The 16,519-nt window shown below is 35.8% G+C and overlaps 6 protein-coding genes across 6 annotated transcripts; all 6 read right to left on the reverse strand.

Annotated features, from left to right (window-relative positions):
* Positions 1 to 1,271: 1,271 nt before the first annotated feature.
* On the reverse strand, positions 1,272 to 2,857 carry EV154DRAFT_153793 (ribonuclease H-like domain-containing protein). Its single transcript, XM_051594121.1, has 7 exons — positions 2,736 to 2,857; positions 2,596 to 2,672; positions 2,104 to 2,449; positions 1,820 to 2,028; positions 1,649 to 1,747; positions 1,432 to 1,578; positions 1,272 to 1,368 (listed from the first exon to the last, which is right to left on the reverse strand). The coding sequence occupies exons 2-7, from the start codon at positions 2,644 to 2,646 to the stop codon at positions 1,309 to 1,311; spliced, it is 912 nt and encodes a 303-aa protein (XP_051450447.1). The 5' UTR covers positions 2,647 to 2,672; positions 2,736 to 2,857; the 3' UTR covers positions 1,272 to 1,308.
* Positions 2,858 to 2,951: 94 nt separating this feature from the next.
* EV154DRAFT_453990 (uncharacterized protein) lies at positions 2,952 to 4,905 on the reverse strand. The gene is made up of 5 exons (XM_051597298.1): positions 4,780 to 4,905; positions 4,680 to 4,716; positions 4,442 to 4,591; positions 3,265 to 4,373; positions 2,952 to 3,186 (listed from the first exon to the last, which is right to left on the reverse strand). Exons 1-5 carry the CDS (start codon positions 4,804 to 4,806, stop codon positions 2,983 to 2,985), a joined length of 1,527 nt encoding a protein of 508 aa, XP_051450448.1. The 5' UTR covers positions 4,807 to 4,905; the 3' UTR covers positions 2,952 to 2,982.
* EV154DRAFT_453995 (uncharacterized protein) lies at positions 4,906 to 6,538 on the reverse strand. The gene is made up of 7 exons (XM_051597299.1): positions 6,454 to 6,538; positions 6,358 to 6,399; positions 6,143 to 6,275; positions 6,066 to 6,079; positions 5,831 to 5,986; positions 5,114 to 5,763; positions 4,906 to 5,051 (listed from the first exon to the last, which is right to left on the reverse strand). The coding sequence occupies exons 1-7, from the start codon at positions 6,494 to 6,496 to the stop codon at positions 5,019 to 5,021; spliced, it is 1,071 nt and encodes a 356-aa protein (XP_051450449.1). The 5' UTR covers positions 6,497 to 6,538; the 3' UTR covers positions 4,906 to 5,018.
* Positions 6,539 to 6,946: 408 nt separating this feature from the next.
* On the reverse strand, positions 6,947 to 9,291 carry EV154DRAFT_488489 (uncharacterized protein; the record flags this gene model as incomplete). The annotated part of the gene is made up of 5 exons (XM_051599124.1): positions 6,947 to 8,363; positions 8,442 to 8,547; positions 8,613 to 8,844; positions 8,911 to 9,143; positions 9,204 to 9,291. 5 exons carry the CDS (start codon positions 9,289 to 9,291, stop codon positions 6,947 to 6,949), a joined length of 2,076 nt encoding a protein of 691 aa, XP_051450450.1.
* A 1,674-nt stretch (positions 9,292 to 10,965) lies between these two features.
* EV154DRAFT_432618 (protein-tyrosine phosphatase-like protein) lies at positions 10,966 to 11,731 on the reverse strand (the record flags this gene model as incomplete). Its single annotated transcript, XM_051596682.1, has 3 exons — positions 10,966 to 11,362; positions 11,425 to 11,603; positions 11,672 to 11,731. The coding sequence occupies 3 exons, from the start codon at positions 11,729 to 11,731 to the stop codon at positions 10,966 to 10,968; spliced, it is 636 nt and encodes a 211-aa protein (XP_051450451.1).
* EV154DRAFT_153902 (uncharacterized protein) lies at positions 11,515 to 12,137 on the reverse strand. The gene is made up of 3 exons (XM_051594122.1): positions 11,972 to 12,137; positions 11,672 to 11,911; positions 11,515 to 11,603 (listed from the first exon to the last, which is right to left on the reverse strand). The coding sequence occupies exons 1-2, from the start codon at positions 12,085 to 12,087 to the stop codon at positions 11,752 to 11,754; spliced, it is 276 nt and encodes a 91-aa protein (XP_051450452.1). The 5' UTR covers positions 12,088 to 12,137; the 3' UTR covers positions 11,515 to 11,603; positions 11,672 to 11,751.
* Positions 12,138 to 16,519: the final 4,382 nt, after the last annotated feature.

The following is a 16,519-nucleotide window of genomic DNA, read 5'->3' on the forward strand; positions in this document are numbered from 1 at the left end:
TATGAATCCACATACTAAAAAATGATGAAATGTTGATAAAAAATAAGTTGTTCCTACTCACAACAACCTACTAGTTTGAGGAGAAAAATAATAATAAAAAAAAATACGTACACAGCGGCATCCAATTACAACTATTTTTATGAATGTTATACCCTTAACTGATATTGTACACTTTGTGAGAAATGAAGTAACTGCCATGTACAAATCAAATGGTTTCTTACAAAATGACTGGCGACATTTTTTTTTCTCTCTTTTTAGTGGCGAACTCGAATCAAAGGCTTTTATTAACAAAACATATCTAAACGAAGAAGTGTTTCGACAATGATTTGGAGCTTTCAACTTAAACAGATCCATTTTAGATAAAAAGATCAATGTCATTTTGAAAGATATTAATGAAAATTGAACTCTGAATATGAGCTCTCCCTATTTGATCCGAAAGTCTTTGGCTTATTAAGACCAGGTTTTTTTTTTTTTTTTTTTTTTTTTTTTTTTTGCTTTGGTCAAAGCGTTATCAAGCTACAATCTCATTATCTATGGGTCCCAGCCAAGATTGTTGCAGGAGTGTCTACATAAGATATATCTCTATGCTGATTATGCAGAATAAAAGTACAATACCACAACAAATCATAAAGTTGGATGACCTTCATCCTCACTTTCTATGACTTGTTGTGATTTACTTCCGGGAGATTTTTTCCCGCCAAAAGTATTTAAAAGAGCAATTACACACTATGTAAGATGAAAAGTAACAAATGTGGGTGAAGTAATAAGCATGTGACTCTTTCAAAAAGCTGAATGTTGTACAAGTGATATCTTTCATGCAATCTTTTTAAAATTGGATAGAGTGCGTCTATCTTTATTTACAAAAAAAAAAAAAGGTTGCTGTATGCTGTATGGGTATGATACGCTATCAGTTTAGTATAGCAGACAAAGAGCAATGGGATATATAAGTTCATATATTTTTTAAAATGAAAATCTGTGGGGTGACACGAGAAAAAAAGTGACATTTTGCCTAAATGAGGAGGGGAGGGGGAAATTTGATTTTTAAAATGTATTCTCAGAACATTTTATGTATTTATTCCCATCAGTGTGTTCTCATGGGTAGTGTACGTGTGTGTGTGTGTGTGTGTTTTGTGTGTGTGTGTGTGTGTATAGTTAAAAAAATTATTTTTTTTAAAAAAAAGAAAAAAAAAAAAAAAGAAAAAAAAAGCAAAAAAAATCAAAGAACTATTATATAATATTCACAAGGGGAGAGAGAGGAAATGTTATGTACACCAAAAAAGTCTTTTGTCAATTTTTCTTCTTCTTCTTCTATTGCTTCTTCTTTACGATAGTAACAGTGGATGAAGGACCCGAAAGGTGGCCTATCTGCTGCTTAAATAGAAAAACATCAGAGAAAAAGAAAAAAAAAAAGCATGATTTTTTATTTATTACCTTGGAAGCTGGTTTTTGTTGTTGTCCATTCTTGGTCTTTTTTACCTGATTTGCCTCAGACACACCTTCATTTACCAGATGCCTTATATGTATTGATTTACTGGTATCCTTCAATTCGTTCAATACCACATACAATTGATAAGATGCCTATATATATATATAGAGAGAGAGTGTTAGAGGGTGAAAGAACCAAAAGAGGACGAGGTCAACATCTTACATAGGCATCCAGTGCAGCATATTTGATTTGTAAAGGAGATAATTTAGACACAGCCCAATTGCTTAAACGAACCTTTCCCTTTGCCATATTCTGCTCCAGCTATAATAAATAGAAATGTCAGTTTCGAATGAATATAATTCTCTTTTTTTTTTTGTGGTTGGACTTCCTTACAAAAAGACCCGTTAAAGCGCGTAGAGATCTCAAGTGGGAAAATTCCAACTTTGGGGATTTAGTCATTTCCGCTAGATCACGCAGTTCCAAAAGCCCATTGGTGATAAAACCGAAATCGCGATGTAATTTAAGACCGTCTGCACCAATATTCACACCGCTTTTTAAAATCGTCTTATCTTCAAAGAACTGGCGTAACTGGGGTGGGAATCCTAAATTTTAAATCATCAATTTTTCCAGACTATCCTCATCATCAACCGTGTGTGTGTGTGTGTATATTATCTTACCGCCTTGTATACGTGCCACTTGAATTAACAAGATACTATCTGCAGAACAAATTTGTACAAGCGTCACTTTATTCTCTACTTGTCCCTTGACAAAACAAGGTGGCCATTCAAGATCAACACCAAACACTTTCTCCTTGTTGTTTTTCAAGAGCTGTGCTAATTTTTTGTTGGTTTCCTCTAACGTAGACACACAGTCGACCTTGTAATGACTAGGATAACTCAGAGGTGGTAATCGTAACAGGTATTCCTTAAATCGTGCATTGTTTTCAGTTCGGGCTATCGCTTGTCGCTCCCGTTCCTTTTTTAATAATAGTTTCTCTTCTTCCTTGGTCATCGTGTTCGTGTTGTTGGTGGTGGTGTTGGTGGTGGTAGTGGTGGTGTTAAATGGGTTGGAGGCAGGTTGTACTACGACTGAAGAAGATTGAGCACTTCGACTGCTTCCCACTGAGGAAGATTGAGTACTACGACTACTTGTGACTGAGGAAGGTTTATGTTGAGAGGGTGATGCATATGGAATGAATGAATAATTTTTGGATGATGCATCGTCTTTCAACTGTTTATGAAGCGATCTAAGGCAATAAGTTATAAAGGGGAGTGTTAAGATAGGTAAGGAAAAGAAAAGGAAAGCTTACGTTGATTTATTGCTTGAATTTTCGTTTTTGATAGCATATTGCATTCTTGATTTAGAAGAGAAACGAGCAAACTGACCCATAACTTTACCAGAGCGTGGTATCATTATCTGCAAAGAAAAAAAAGAAAAAGGCGCAAAAAAAAGGGAGAGGGTATTAAAACTCATTGGTGGGCTGGGAAGGGGGGGGGGAGAGAGAGAGGAGGAGGGGCTATAAAAAAAGAGAGTCACACTGTAATGTATTTTTTTTTTTATTTTAAATCAACGAAAAACTTCCATCTTCCGTCTTGTAGACCCTTTGCAGTGTCTTCTAACAAAATTTCTCTTCTTAATTTAACATAGACCGTCTTATCTAATACAGCCTGTCTTAATTCAGCAATCTTTTGTGGTTCTAAAGGTTTTTCCAAGAGTTCTGATAATTGTTCTGTGGCCATTTCCAAGTCACGCTGGTTATCCTGTGATATTTACAAAAAAAAAGGAAGAGAGAATGTTTAAGATTGAGAGGATAAAAAAGAAATGAGATAGGACTGTACCTCAAATAGCTCTGTTTCGTTGGTTCTGTCAAGATAAAAGGCAAAGGCGTAAGTCCACTTGAGTGTAGTTCTACTTTGAACGGTTACATCCACTGCCTTTTTAAGAAATTGTACTTCAATCCATGACAGATCACTTGTCTGTTGCATTTCCTCCATCTTCTTTTCTGTCTTTTGATAGAGGTCTTGATCTAATTTGGCTGATTGTTCATGATTTGCATATCTATTGTAGTAATGCAGATATCTCTCTAAACTTGCTCTTGACTGTGTTTGATTATCTCTTGCATTTTCACTACTCTTTTCATCATATCTATTACATGTGTACCAAGAAGTACCATGCTCTGACCAAGGACCCATACAGACCCAACAAAACTCGTATCTACACTTTCTACAGGTCATGTGGTTACAACCACCATTCTTTTCGATAGTGGAGTGACATTTAGGACATTCTTTTGTATGGGCTGAAATCCAGTTTGCTGTCTCTGAATCATCCTCACATTTCTGTAACCATTTTTTAACGAGTATACAGATACAGGGTTGATGATCATCCAAACCACATCCAAAGCAAAATCTACAATGACATAAACATTGGACAGTTGGTACGATTGAATTTAAAGAGGTACTTGGTACAGTACATTCGATGGCGTATTCACAGTCTGGGGCAGGACACCATCTTAGGAAATCATTGTCATCCACAAATGTTCTATTTAACAATTCATGGTATTTGAGGTTTGTTTCGTTATCGACCAACAATGCCACGGTCTTTTCATCAACGATGACTGGACAATTATTTTCTGGACATTGTATTCTTCTACTTTCTCCTTCTTCTCTTATTTTCTGGTTAATGTAATGCGTGTAACATTTCTTACAGAATCGATGTCCACAGGATATACTGATGGTTTCCATGTCGGGTGAGTCGTCACAGCATATCTCACACATGAAATCACCTCCCACATCTCTAGCCAATACTAAAGCATGCCTTAAATTCGAAACAGAGGAAACACCGGCTTGTCTCAATACCTTTTCAGAGGATTCCATGTATTGTTCGAATAATTTTTCCTTATTCCAACGAAAATAGCGTAGTAAAGTCGCTGCATCTTCTGTCGACAATCCTAATTTGTACATATTAATTTTTTTTTTGTTTTTCATCCAAATTCCTGCTTCTCCTCCTCCTACTTACCTAGAATGATGGACACTTGAGATACTTCCTTGTCTTGTTTACTCTTTAAATGGTTACAGCTCAAGACGTTGTATTCAACTTGGTATGCTTTTGGTTTGGTATCGGGATCAAAGTCTTCCATGCCTTCGTCATTACTGTTATATCCACTTCCTAATCAAAACGGATGGCCCAACATTAGCAACCTGCTTTTTTTTCTCTTTCTTTTTTTATTTTTTTTTATTTTTTTTTATTTTTTTACCACTCATGGAACTACCAAACTCAGACTCCTCCTCGTACTGTAAAAGATAAAAAAGCAGGTGTTAATCTCTATTCCCCTTTCATTCAAGCAAGCTCATTACCATATCAAAATCACTTTCAGAGCTCATGGGTGTATAAATATTTTTTTATTTTTATTTTTTTTGCAGGAAAGAGAAGAAAAAAAAAAAAAAAAAAAAAAGAGAGAGGTATTTTTTTTTTATTATTAACAATTAAAATAAGACGGGGAAGAAAAGGGGGGGGAGGAGAGAGAGAGCGGAGATGAAGATTGTACACGTAAACAACAAACATTATGTTGCACATCATAAAAGGGGTTTTTTTTTTACACTACCATTTGAACAAAATTGGCTGGAAACTAAAAAAAAATGACAACATATTTAATTCTTTTTTTCTTCTTCTTCTCACTGTTACACTTACAATGCCTTCTCGATCATTCAATTTGCCAGTCCACCAATCATTTTGTGTATCTGTCTTTTTAGTAATGGTAATGATATCACCCTTATGAAATACCAGGTCTCCTTCCTGTTCGCCCGTAAAATTAAACAAGGCGCGTGCTCTAGGGACTTCTGTTCTACTTAGCACCAGTGAACTTTCTGTGCTCTCTGATGGGGTCCATGGTGGATCATAATCAGACCCATGCGACGTCAAAGCTAAACTACCACCACCAACCGTACCCATTCCACCTCCTCCTCCTCCTTTGGCCATACTATGAATAGCAGCTCGACTAAAGGACCTTGGTTGTGAATCCGTAGTTGAAAGACTACTACGTGACTCATCGAATCGATTGAAATCTCTAGCTCCTGTCATGGTTGTCTTTACCTCTAACGCTCGATAGAGTTCCGATGCTGCTGGAGGTGGTGGAATCGAACCATTTAATAAATCTCTGGCCTTCACTTTACAACCATACATTTTCTTATTGGCATCAAAACGTTCGAATATCACGGACCCTTCCAATGACACACCCGCAAATAAACCTCTGGTTTTACTATACGAATACACGGCTGCTACACTTTTCAAGGACGCTGTACCCGAAGCTTCTGCATTTCTACCCACAGGTCCAGCCGCCACTGTGTCATGTGTTATTAAAAAAAAGAAAAGAAAGGATCTACCATCTATAAAAAAAGTGTATTTTACCTGAAATGTTGCCACCTAGGGTAATGGAGCCATGGTGCATGAATGTCTTGACAGCGGAGGTTGTATTTAAAACCATAATAAAATCGGTTAATTCAGCACCGACTTGACCACCAAATCCCATACCACCTGTCATAATAGCAGAGGGAGCAGACCAACCTGTTTTACCATGACATCATTTCTTAATAAATAATTCGGGTTTCACACATACACCTATATATATAAAAAAAAAACTTACTGCCATCTGATAATCTAATATTACACACAGAGTCAGTTCGTTTACTTTTATTGCCAAGAAAAAAAAATAAACCTTACTTTGCAACTACAAGTCCTGAACCAGCACGACCCGAGAATAGAAATCCTGCTTTTAATACAGTGAAAATAGCTAATCCCTTGGCATGATAGAGTATATGAGGAGGAATCATAATATCCACACCTTTGCCATTATCTATATCATTTCCACCCATCCCAATTTTATTAATATTTTTTAAAACTACACTCCCTTTTTTCGAATTCTTTTTTTGTTTTACCTGTGAAACTGTTCAATATGCGTGAAGCTTTCCTACATTCAGCTAAGATAGAGTTAGTATACCCTTACATAGTTGCATGGACGTCTTTTGACCTACAAGCTAAACTGGAAGGTAATGGTGAATTAATTTTAATACCCATGTTTTTTTTTATATATCTATCTTTTGAAAACAAAAAAAAAAAGAATAAAAAAGAGTGAAAGAATGAAACAGAAAAACCCTTTTTGTTCCAAAAAATAAAAGTCACAGGGTTTCTCTTTTTTTCGTCATTGTTCACCTCGCGTAACCTGGGGATATCTTTTTCCTGTCATACCTATTTGCAGGATATACAATATGATGTAACTTTTCTTATGTACGCCAAGCATTTTTTTATATTTTATCTTGACACTTCTTTCATGATATAAACACAAACAAAAAAACGGGTAACAGTCATCCATGTTCACCTTGGGGAAGGGGGGTTGAAACCTCTTTTTTACTCAGCGTCAGATACAAATGTTTAAAGTGTGTGTGTGTGTGTGTGTGTGCTTTATTTTTTTGTTAAAATGTACAAAATATTTCTAAAATGAGGGAGGGGGGGGGAGGTATACTTTCTTTAATTACGATGGTAGGGATAGGATGAAGGTGGACGTGGATACCCAGATGACTGTGATGGCATTCCACCAAATTGTGGCATAGGCATGGTATGGATGGGTCCCCCAAATGGATAATTCATTTGAGGCTCTGGCATCCCTCCACCAAACCCAGGTTGTGTATAAGGATACCCTCCTGTATGATGGTAAGGAGGATAGTTTTGTTGTTGAGGTGGTGGTCGAGATGGATACCCATTGTAGCCAGTACTCACAGAAGGTGTGGGTTGAGGTGGAAATCCATGTTGGGTATGATTACTCATGGAGGGGGTAGGTTGGGGAGGATATCCAAAAGGCATTTGAGCGGCTGCAAATCCACCATGGGTATGACTACTAGTGGATGGGCTTGGTTGAGGTGGTGAAGTGGTATAATGTCCGTTAGACGACGTGGGTCGAGGAATAAATCCCGTATTATTAGGTAAACTGCCTCCGTAATGGGTTGTTTCGGGTGGCACAGTCGATATCTCCTGATTATTATTACGAACTATCAGATGAAACGATTTGTTTCTTCCTAATCCAGGTGCTGCTGCAGTGGCTGGCATACTGTTTAAACTATCAGGTCCTTGCACAGGTGAAATAGTCGGTGATAATCCAGGATTATAATCATTAAAGATGTCAGAGGGACTGATCCCAGCAGGTTTTATAATAAAAGGAGAAGGTGGTGTCACCCCGGTGGTAGCATCTTCAGGAGGTGGTGTGACAGTCGTCCTACCTTCCTCCTCCTCCTCCTCATTACAGATGGGAGATTCAGCTATAAGAGGTAATGGCTTCGTTGCCAGGTCGTTTTCTGTCGGTTGATGGTCATGTTCGTGCTTCTCTACTGCGATGGGTGAAGGTGCGTTTGGCTTATAGATACCTTGATTCACAGAGATGGGTCTAGGAGGAGATTTCATTAGGGGAGCCACATAGGTGGGTTTCGAAGATGGAGAAAGAGGTGGAAGTGGTGTAATCGCATCTTGTTGAAGGATGGGTGAACTGACTTCACTTAAATCCATGTCTTGCATTGTCTTTGTGACTTCATTTAATTCAGAAGAATGGTTGGATGCACTATCACTGATAGGTGGAATATACTCATCCTCGTCTGATTCATCATCGTCGTCGATATTAAAAGAGAGTTTAGGATAGGTACCAATTGTAAAGGGTACATTGAAAAGAACAATATCTTGAGGTATTTCTTGACGATATGGATTTTCCTCATTTAAATTCACCGACACACGTAACGTGTATTCAATCTTAAATGCTTGACCTGATTTATCTACGGTAGGACATGTGTTCTTTGGAATCGCTAATTTTAACGCAAATGTCTTGCTGAAACTGACAGGTCCAGATATCTCAATGTTTGCTGTTACTTCTTTCAACACTTTGGGTCCATATAATTCGGAGCTAAAAAGGGTGATACAAAATGTAGGCTATTAATACACTATTCTGTCACACACTGCCCTTTTTTTTTTTCTTTTTTACTTGTTTTTGCCGTAATACACGGATCGTAATAATTGAACTGAAATAGCCTTGTCACGAACCATCACACCAATATGCTTGACTGTGACATAGATTGGAATCACATCACCTTTTTTTTTATAAGAGAGTCCATGTTAGTGTTAAGTCCTGCCCCTTAAAGAATTATGTATGTACCTTTTACAGCTGCACGTTTTCCAATGTTGGTAGAAACCTTTACAGGATCCTCTGTTCCAAATAAACACAATTCCTTTTCTACAAATATATCACCGTGATAATCTTCAGACTCCACATTAATGTTTTCTAAAACGGTGATAGGAGCAATGGCCTGTGCGCTGTATCTTCCAAAAACAAATGGTTTGATCAATGTTGCTGTGATTCGATAGCTGACTTCCACGAGTTTGGAAATCTACAAAAAAAATAACATGTGGGGGTTTAATAATAAAAACAAGAACCATCCCCTTTCATTACTTACTTCCAGTGTACTTGGGACATTATACTTGTCTGAGGTGGGAATAGTAATTTTGAAGGGAAATCGATGGGTATACGCATCAAGATGATGTGCCTTGTCTCCATCCGGTGATTGAGCAATGATAGTAAACTTGGAAAACAAGGATATACTTCTTCCTCCTAAATCAACTGTACCGTCCAGCGTCACCTTGATGTTATTAATCTTTGTCCCCTTTGTTAAATTGAGCACAACATCACCTAAGGGCATATTTACTATTAGTCTCTTTTTTTCATAAAACAAAAAGCTATCCCTTTTACCCGAGATAGTATCGCCAGGGAAAAAGTATTTCTCTTGATTCAATTCAATGTAAAATTCACGTTCTTTTGCTTTAAATAGATCTGCCATATCTTTTGTTGTTGTTGTTGTGGCCAATAAATAAGAAAAAAAGTTATTGAAAGAAGAAAGAGAAGCATCCGAAATGAATGGGGGAGACAAACATTTATAAAAAATTAGCGAGCGGAACTTTAACCCTAAAAATAATAAATAATCAAGGTGTTGCAGATTATTAAAAAAAAAGAATTTCTTGTCGTCAAAAAAGTTTCTCCTCTTCCCCAAACTTAATATAAACATTTATCAATGAGTCCCTACCTTGTAGAACAAACATTTCTTTTTTTTTTCTTTTTGCTTATAAATTTATGTGTGTAGCAATGGCGTCATGATTTTGCATCCACCCAGTCATCTGCCACCTTTTTGTCATGAACCAATTAAACTTCTTCCCTCGGCTTGTGGGGGATGTGCTTCATTGTTGGAGATGCTGCAAAGATATGTATCACCTTTTTGTTTATCCACGTTTTTACCCTTCATCCCCCCCGCAATTTTTTCTGTTTTTTTTTCATTGCCCGTGTATTACATCATTTTGCTGAGTAAAGATTTTGACATTTTTTTTTAGCATCCTTCTCGTATTTAATAACCAGACTAAAAAAAAAAAAAAAAAGTAACCACAGGCGATATAACAAAAAAAAAAATTACTTTGGGCTGAGCCAAATTTGCATTTTGTGTGTGTGTGTGTGTGTACACTTTGCCACCGTAAAAAATCTGACTCCCCCTTTTATATTTTAAAAATAGCTTTTTTAGTTATATTTTTTTCTATTTTCAGATTAAAACCTTCAGTGCGCGTCCCAAACTAAACATTTATAACATTCATGCATTTTCTTTTTTTTCTCTCGCTGGCTAAACTAAGACTCAGCCATTCTTTTTTTCCTTATCATTTCGGCTAATTTCTGTCCAACAGTGAACTATAGAGGCGTTTATCGTCTCAAAGAGGTTAGAATTGGCTGTAGACTATTTACAATGCTTTTTAAACAATTTCATGCTGATAAAAAGAAATTGAGATTTAGACATCCGATTTTTGTTTTTTTTTAAAAAAAAAAAAAAACTTGGGTGATCCTATGCCACGCGACGGATCGCCCACTCGTATGTCAATCATTGTCATGGAAAGTTATTCCTTGCATAAATCTAAAATGCCAGAGATTTACTGTATCTGTTTATCATCTGATAAAGATCTTGTTTCTTAAATTCGAGACTGCCCCCCCCCTCAAAAAGACATCATCTGTTCATTTTTATCGTCAAAAATTGACTCTTAACGTCACCAGTAAGTCATTGTTTGAAAATTAATTCCAATTAAACCAAATCAAGCAAAAGCTTCCATTATATAAAGTAAGACTATGCAAGAAAGAGCATTATTGTCTAGAATTAGCATTGGACCATAAACATACATGATCCTAATAGCCGGTGCCTTTGAAGCATTGGCTATAATCTGAATAATGCTTATGTAATAAATTATCTCTTTTTTTTTTTTTTATATCAGCGACCCGATTTATTTAAGCAGAAACGACCCACTGATTGTTTTCTCTATCGTATTCTATACACAGATAATCTTTCTAACACGATCACGGAGCTCAGGTCCAAAACCGATAACATCTAAATAACCTTCTACGGAGCCATATTTTTCAGTGAGGAAACTCAAGAAATCACGCATATTCTAATTTAATAAGATAATTTAGTCTCTCATACTTATTATTAGAGTCCAAAACAACAACTTACAGAAGCAGGAGCCTGGGCAAAATCTTCGGATAAACCAGATCTTCTGACTTCTTCCAACATGGCATCGTAAATGGGGGCTAAACCCTTTTGGGTTTTTGTGTAGTCATTCACAATGACGTCTTGAGGCACGCCAGCAATGGTCAAGACAAAAGCAGAGACAATACCGGTTCTGTCTTTTCCTTGGGTACAATGAACTTCAATGGGGTAATTATCAGGGTTTGTGAATACCATCATTGCAGCAAGCATCTCGGATTGACAGTAGGTGGCGAATTCTCTGTACATCTTTCCAACACCCATAGGTGATAATACCTCTCTACCAACAACATAGGATGCTTTTTGACGCTGACAGAATGCCATCAAATAGATTAAATAACTATGGTTTCCATTAGCCAAATTCTTTATTTTTTTTCTTACTGATAGCCCTTTTCAACTTACAGTTTTAATCGGAGAGAACAGGAGCCAAAAACACAATATCTTTGGAAGTTTCTGCCTGCAAAATCAACCTTGTACTTCTTTCTGATCAATTTACCTTGACCCGTTGTATTGTACTCTTCGGATATATTGGCTTCGGATTGGGTATTTTTATCGTCCAAGATGACATTAGCGGGAGTGAGCTAGCAGTAAATGGGATCAATATTATGTCACATGGTCCCTCTGCAAAAATTAAAAAAAAAAAACTTACTGTCTCGAGAGCAGAGGTAGGAAAACTCTTGTCAATAGGCAAACCTTCACGACCTTCCATACTACAAAAAAAGAGAATAGTTAGTCCATGAACAACATACTAGCTACCCTTTTTTTTTTATACCCAGTTCGCAAGTCAAGAATGGTCTTAATGTTGTGTGCTTTGAGGAATGCATCAACTTGTTCCTCACTCATGTTGTCCATGGTGGCTGACCGAAATACCAAACCTTCCTTCATGTACCTAACAGGGCATATAAGTACGACGAGAAGACTTTTTCATATTATATGAGGTTTCCCTTACTTTTTATGTTCAGCATTGTCAGCTGAAGAAACACCTAAATCTCGGAAATTCAATAAACCAAAACTTCCTTCCTCGGTATTACGATAAGCGTCTGCCAAGTTTCTACTAGCAGCCATTGTATATGTTATAAATACTCTAAACGATAAGAAAAAGAAAGAGAAGTAACTAATAATGTGTCAGAAAAAAAAATCGGCTTTAAGTGTCTTTTCAATAATTTAAGACTCCCTCTCAATGGGATTGGACGAAATAGTTGCACCAAGACAAATTGAGTACAACAAGGGCATTTTTTTTTTTTTTTTTTTTTCAGGAAAATGGTGATGTTGGTATTCGGTCATCTTTTTGGGTCTATTTAGTATAGTTTATTTTAAGGATCTTTTTTTTTTTCACATGTCATATTTCAGAACACGTAAGAGGGTTTTTATAAAAAGAAAGCTTTGTACTCGGCCCGGATAAAAATGTTGCACCATAATATAAAGTTACAAATGTCAATTTGATGTTGTATCTCATGGTGTAACTCTGTACACTTGCTGCAAACCCTTTCACCGAGGCTTTTCTGTTTTTCTTAAATAGTTATTTGCGTTCATAAAGCTTATTTCGCACTTCATGTAAAATATGCATGATCCAGAGCCCCTTTCATCTTGAAAATCTAAAAATGGTTTTTTTTTAGTTGGTAGATGCAAAAGGTTTTTTTTTTCATTGACAAGTGTGTCACCTTGCAGTAAGAAAAAATTTAAGCTTTTAGTTCAAGCTCCTACAACGATATCAGACTTCATCCAAAGTCATGGAGTGTTAAAAAAAAATTTATTCCGCATGATAATAAGCTAATAGGTTCTACAAGGGGGAAAGAAAGGACCCTATGAAGATTCATTTTCAAAAGAAGTTCTCCAATACAGAGGTTACTAGTTGTACATGTCAAAAGATGACTTGCGTACAACAAATTTCTTTTTGGTGTTCACTTTTTATTTTAAAACCGAAATCTTTTTAATTCGATTGTAAGACAAGGCAACAACATTCGTAACCTCCATATCCGAGTTAAAAAATAAACTCTCAAATTAGCATCTTCTTGATAATGTATGAAAATAATTTAGACATGATTAGATACCAACCATAACTCTTGTTTCCATGTCTTTACATCATGTCATGCTTATCAAGTGTGTTATGATGTACATGTATCTTGTTCCTATTTCCCAATTCTCATTACTTTTCGTCGCTCAGCAGTAATTTTCTTTTTACTCCCATGTTTTCTAGCAGTGAGATATCCAAAAAAAAAAAAAAAAAAAAGAAGGGACGACGGAATTGGGTCACAAGGCATAAAAATGTTAGTATGAACATTTTTTTAAAGCTTCGGTATCGTATAGTTGAGTTATTAAAATAATATTTGGATAAATCTAATAGATGAGACCTGGATATGCCAGTTGGACAGAGATTGTATGATTGAGTCCTTGACATAATGGTTCAATAGGTATGTGATACACCAGTATTTATAAGGGCAGCATAATGACGGGATAGGTGCAGCCACAACAGTCATGTTGAGACGATTTAGCACTTTAAATAAATATAAATCGTATGCATGTTATTGTACAATTATGCACGATTTTTTTTTTCTTTTTTTTTTGTGAACTTTTACCTCGTCCAGACTCTATGTCGCTTTCACCACACAAAAATAACCATCGTACTTTTAGACATGACTAAACAAAACAATCCGAAAGGGAAAGTTATTATTGAACTCACTCGGAGTGCTCATCTGCTGCATGTAAACGCAATCAGCTAGAATACCCAAAAAAAAAACATGCACGATCGTACTGTCTGCCATAAAATAAAAGCAACTTCGAGAGGCTAAACCACATTCAAGGCGACCAAAAAGACGATGAAAGAAAGAGAAGAACACCTCAGTGAAATCTCTATTCACAGCCAATTCACAAACATAGATGGGCAAAAATAAGTTCAGCACATGGACAGTCGAGAATTCACTTGCCATGAGAGGTTTAATAAACACGTAAACCCCATCCCAGATCCCTTTTTATCAACTCGCAACACACACACTTAAAGCAACCTATGTTCATTGACAATCTGAAATAGAGAAATGAAGACTGGAGGAAGGATCATTCGAATGCGTTCTTTTATAAAAAGCTTATCTTATGTGCCACTACTCTGAATGCAGTTTCAAAATCTATGATAAGCACCTGTCCGCCCTTTTTTATGGCATGATATCAAATAAGACAGTGATGATGCAAATCGAGTAGTATAGAATGAAGAACAAACAAAGAATATGGAGCTTTTAGATTTAAAAGTATATATAGTTTTTTTTTTCAACTGTCTTCTGCAAGATGTTGTGTTCATAAAAATATAAAAGACAACAAACAACAACCAAAAGTAGAGGGGGGATATTACTTGGTATCAATTACAAGATAATTCTTGGAATTAGGTGAAGACTAAACTAAAGAATACAGGGAATGATCCTATTCTGTGTAATACCAAGCGATCTGTTGGTATATGGGCCACTTGGAGAGCTTATATACTATGAGGGTTTATACTATTTCAAATGCCCAGATTAAATTACCTGATTGTCAGCAGGCTCCGGATAATATACATGGTGTTCAGTATTTGTTTGTGGGCAGTTTCTTGGGATCGGGAGCATGAGTATTCTAATAATTATTTAGTATTACGAGACATTTATTTATCAGATCATGCAACGGTTACTGTAAAAGATGCCTTGTTTGTCAAGTGTAATTGGCAATAGAACATAATAGTTGTAGTTGATCATATATTCATTATCTCTGTAATGAATAAAATACGATCCCAAACAAAAATTTCTTATCAATATTTGTATATTTGGTTGTAGAAGATAGCTATCCATTAATTCATACACTATTTTTTTATAAGATTTAGGCATCAGCAGTATAATTATATCGATATATAAGTACACATAGTTAAAAGATTAATTTCGTGCAGTCAATTATGTCTCAGTTTTGGTATCGGTTGGGTCAATACCAACCAAACAATTGACATTAATCCGACAAAGTGATTTCTGTCGGGTGGAACAATACCATGCAAAGATTGACAATCGAATTTGCTTAACTTGAATATAGTGGGGGGATGGGTTGACTTTAAATCTTGTAGTAACACATTTTGTGATGTAAGCTGCAAGCAACTATTTAAAGTTATGCAAACATCACGTTCTCCGATGACAATTGTTATTTTTTTTTGTGGAACTTCAAACTTTGTACATTATGCAATTCATCAAATAAACAAACGATGCAAATCGTGGCTAAACAAATAACTTAATTACTGAATGATCTCATGTATCTGAAACTAAAAGCTTAATCTATTATTACTTTTGAGGTCTTTATAAACATTTGTATTTAACGCTTCGGGAATTGTCAGGGTTGATCCTACACTACTCGCACAAAAACACACAAAAACACACACATACACACACATATACACACATATACACACATACACAAAAGGGTAAGGTTTCATAAACGTTACTCGTTGCATATAGCAAATTATTCGATGTATAAGGGAATATTATGAGGAAAGTATATTCTATTTTATTTTATTTTATTATAGAAATAGTAGAAAAACAGCGCTATGTATCTTTTTGTCTAAGTATTTCCCGTATCAGACCTCACAGTAGAGTAAACCAGCGCAATTCGCTACGGCCAAGCATTAGAATTAATTACGCAGAGCAGTCGCGTTGTTCCTGTATTTTTACAGCTTGCATAACCTTTTGAAAAAAATTAGATACGGGTATGCTTAATAAGATATTGTTTTTGTGTACCTACTGTTAAACTGACTTAATGGTCCGGGAATAGAGGTGGTTAAGCTGATATAAAAAACATTTAAAGTGCACCTAAGAAATACGTCCAAATGATAGCCTATAATAGATATGCATGTTTGGATTTCAAAGAACTAAAATAAAGCAATATATGGTTAAAAAATTTGGCATGACAAGTATGGGAGTAAAGCATTACATTTTAGAAAGTTTGAACAAAAAGAAAGAAAAGATATTAAAAAAGCCGAAATAATTGTTTCCTTCTTTTATATTTTCTTCTACACCGGAGGCAACTGATGCTTCGTAATATGCATGAGTGGAATAATACTTAAAAGACTTGATAGTATGTTTGTCAATAAAAATCACGTTAAACCCTAAAAATTGAAAGTCCATTTATACTAGTCAGGTACCAAAGGTCATACACAGTTTCGGTCCCAATTGGAATATCACAAAAAAACATAATATTGAATGAGAGCTCATCTGTGTATATATGATTATTTCACGTTTTTCATCCAGAAATTACTTATTCTAAATATGACTAGACCTACCAACCCCTCTTCAAGATATTCTTCTTTGCCTAACAGAGCAACTAGAAGTCGTAGTAGCTCCGTCTCGTCGGTGACAGACAATATTCAACAAGAAGATATGGTATCTATTGCTCCCATGAATACGTCGCAATTAAGCAGCAGAGATGATTCAGCAACTGTTGGTGCCTTTGTAAAATGTTTTCAGATAACAGGAATTAAAAATGATCTGAACAGTATAAAAAA

The sequence above is a fragment of the Mucor mucedo genome (assembly GCF_025094135.1).
Source record: "Mucor mucedo strain NRRL 3635 chromosome Unknown EV154scaffold_251, whole genome shotgun sequence".
NCBI classification, from domain to species: domain Eukaryota; kingdom Fungi; phylum Mucoromycota; class Mucoromycetes; order Mucorales; family Mucoraceae; genus Mucor; species Mucor mucedo.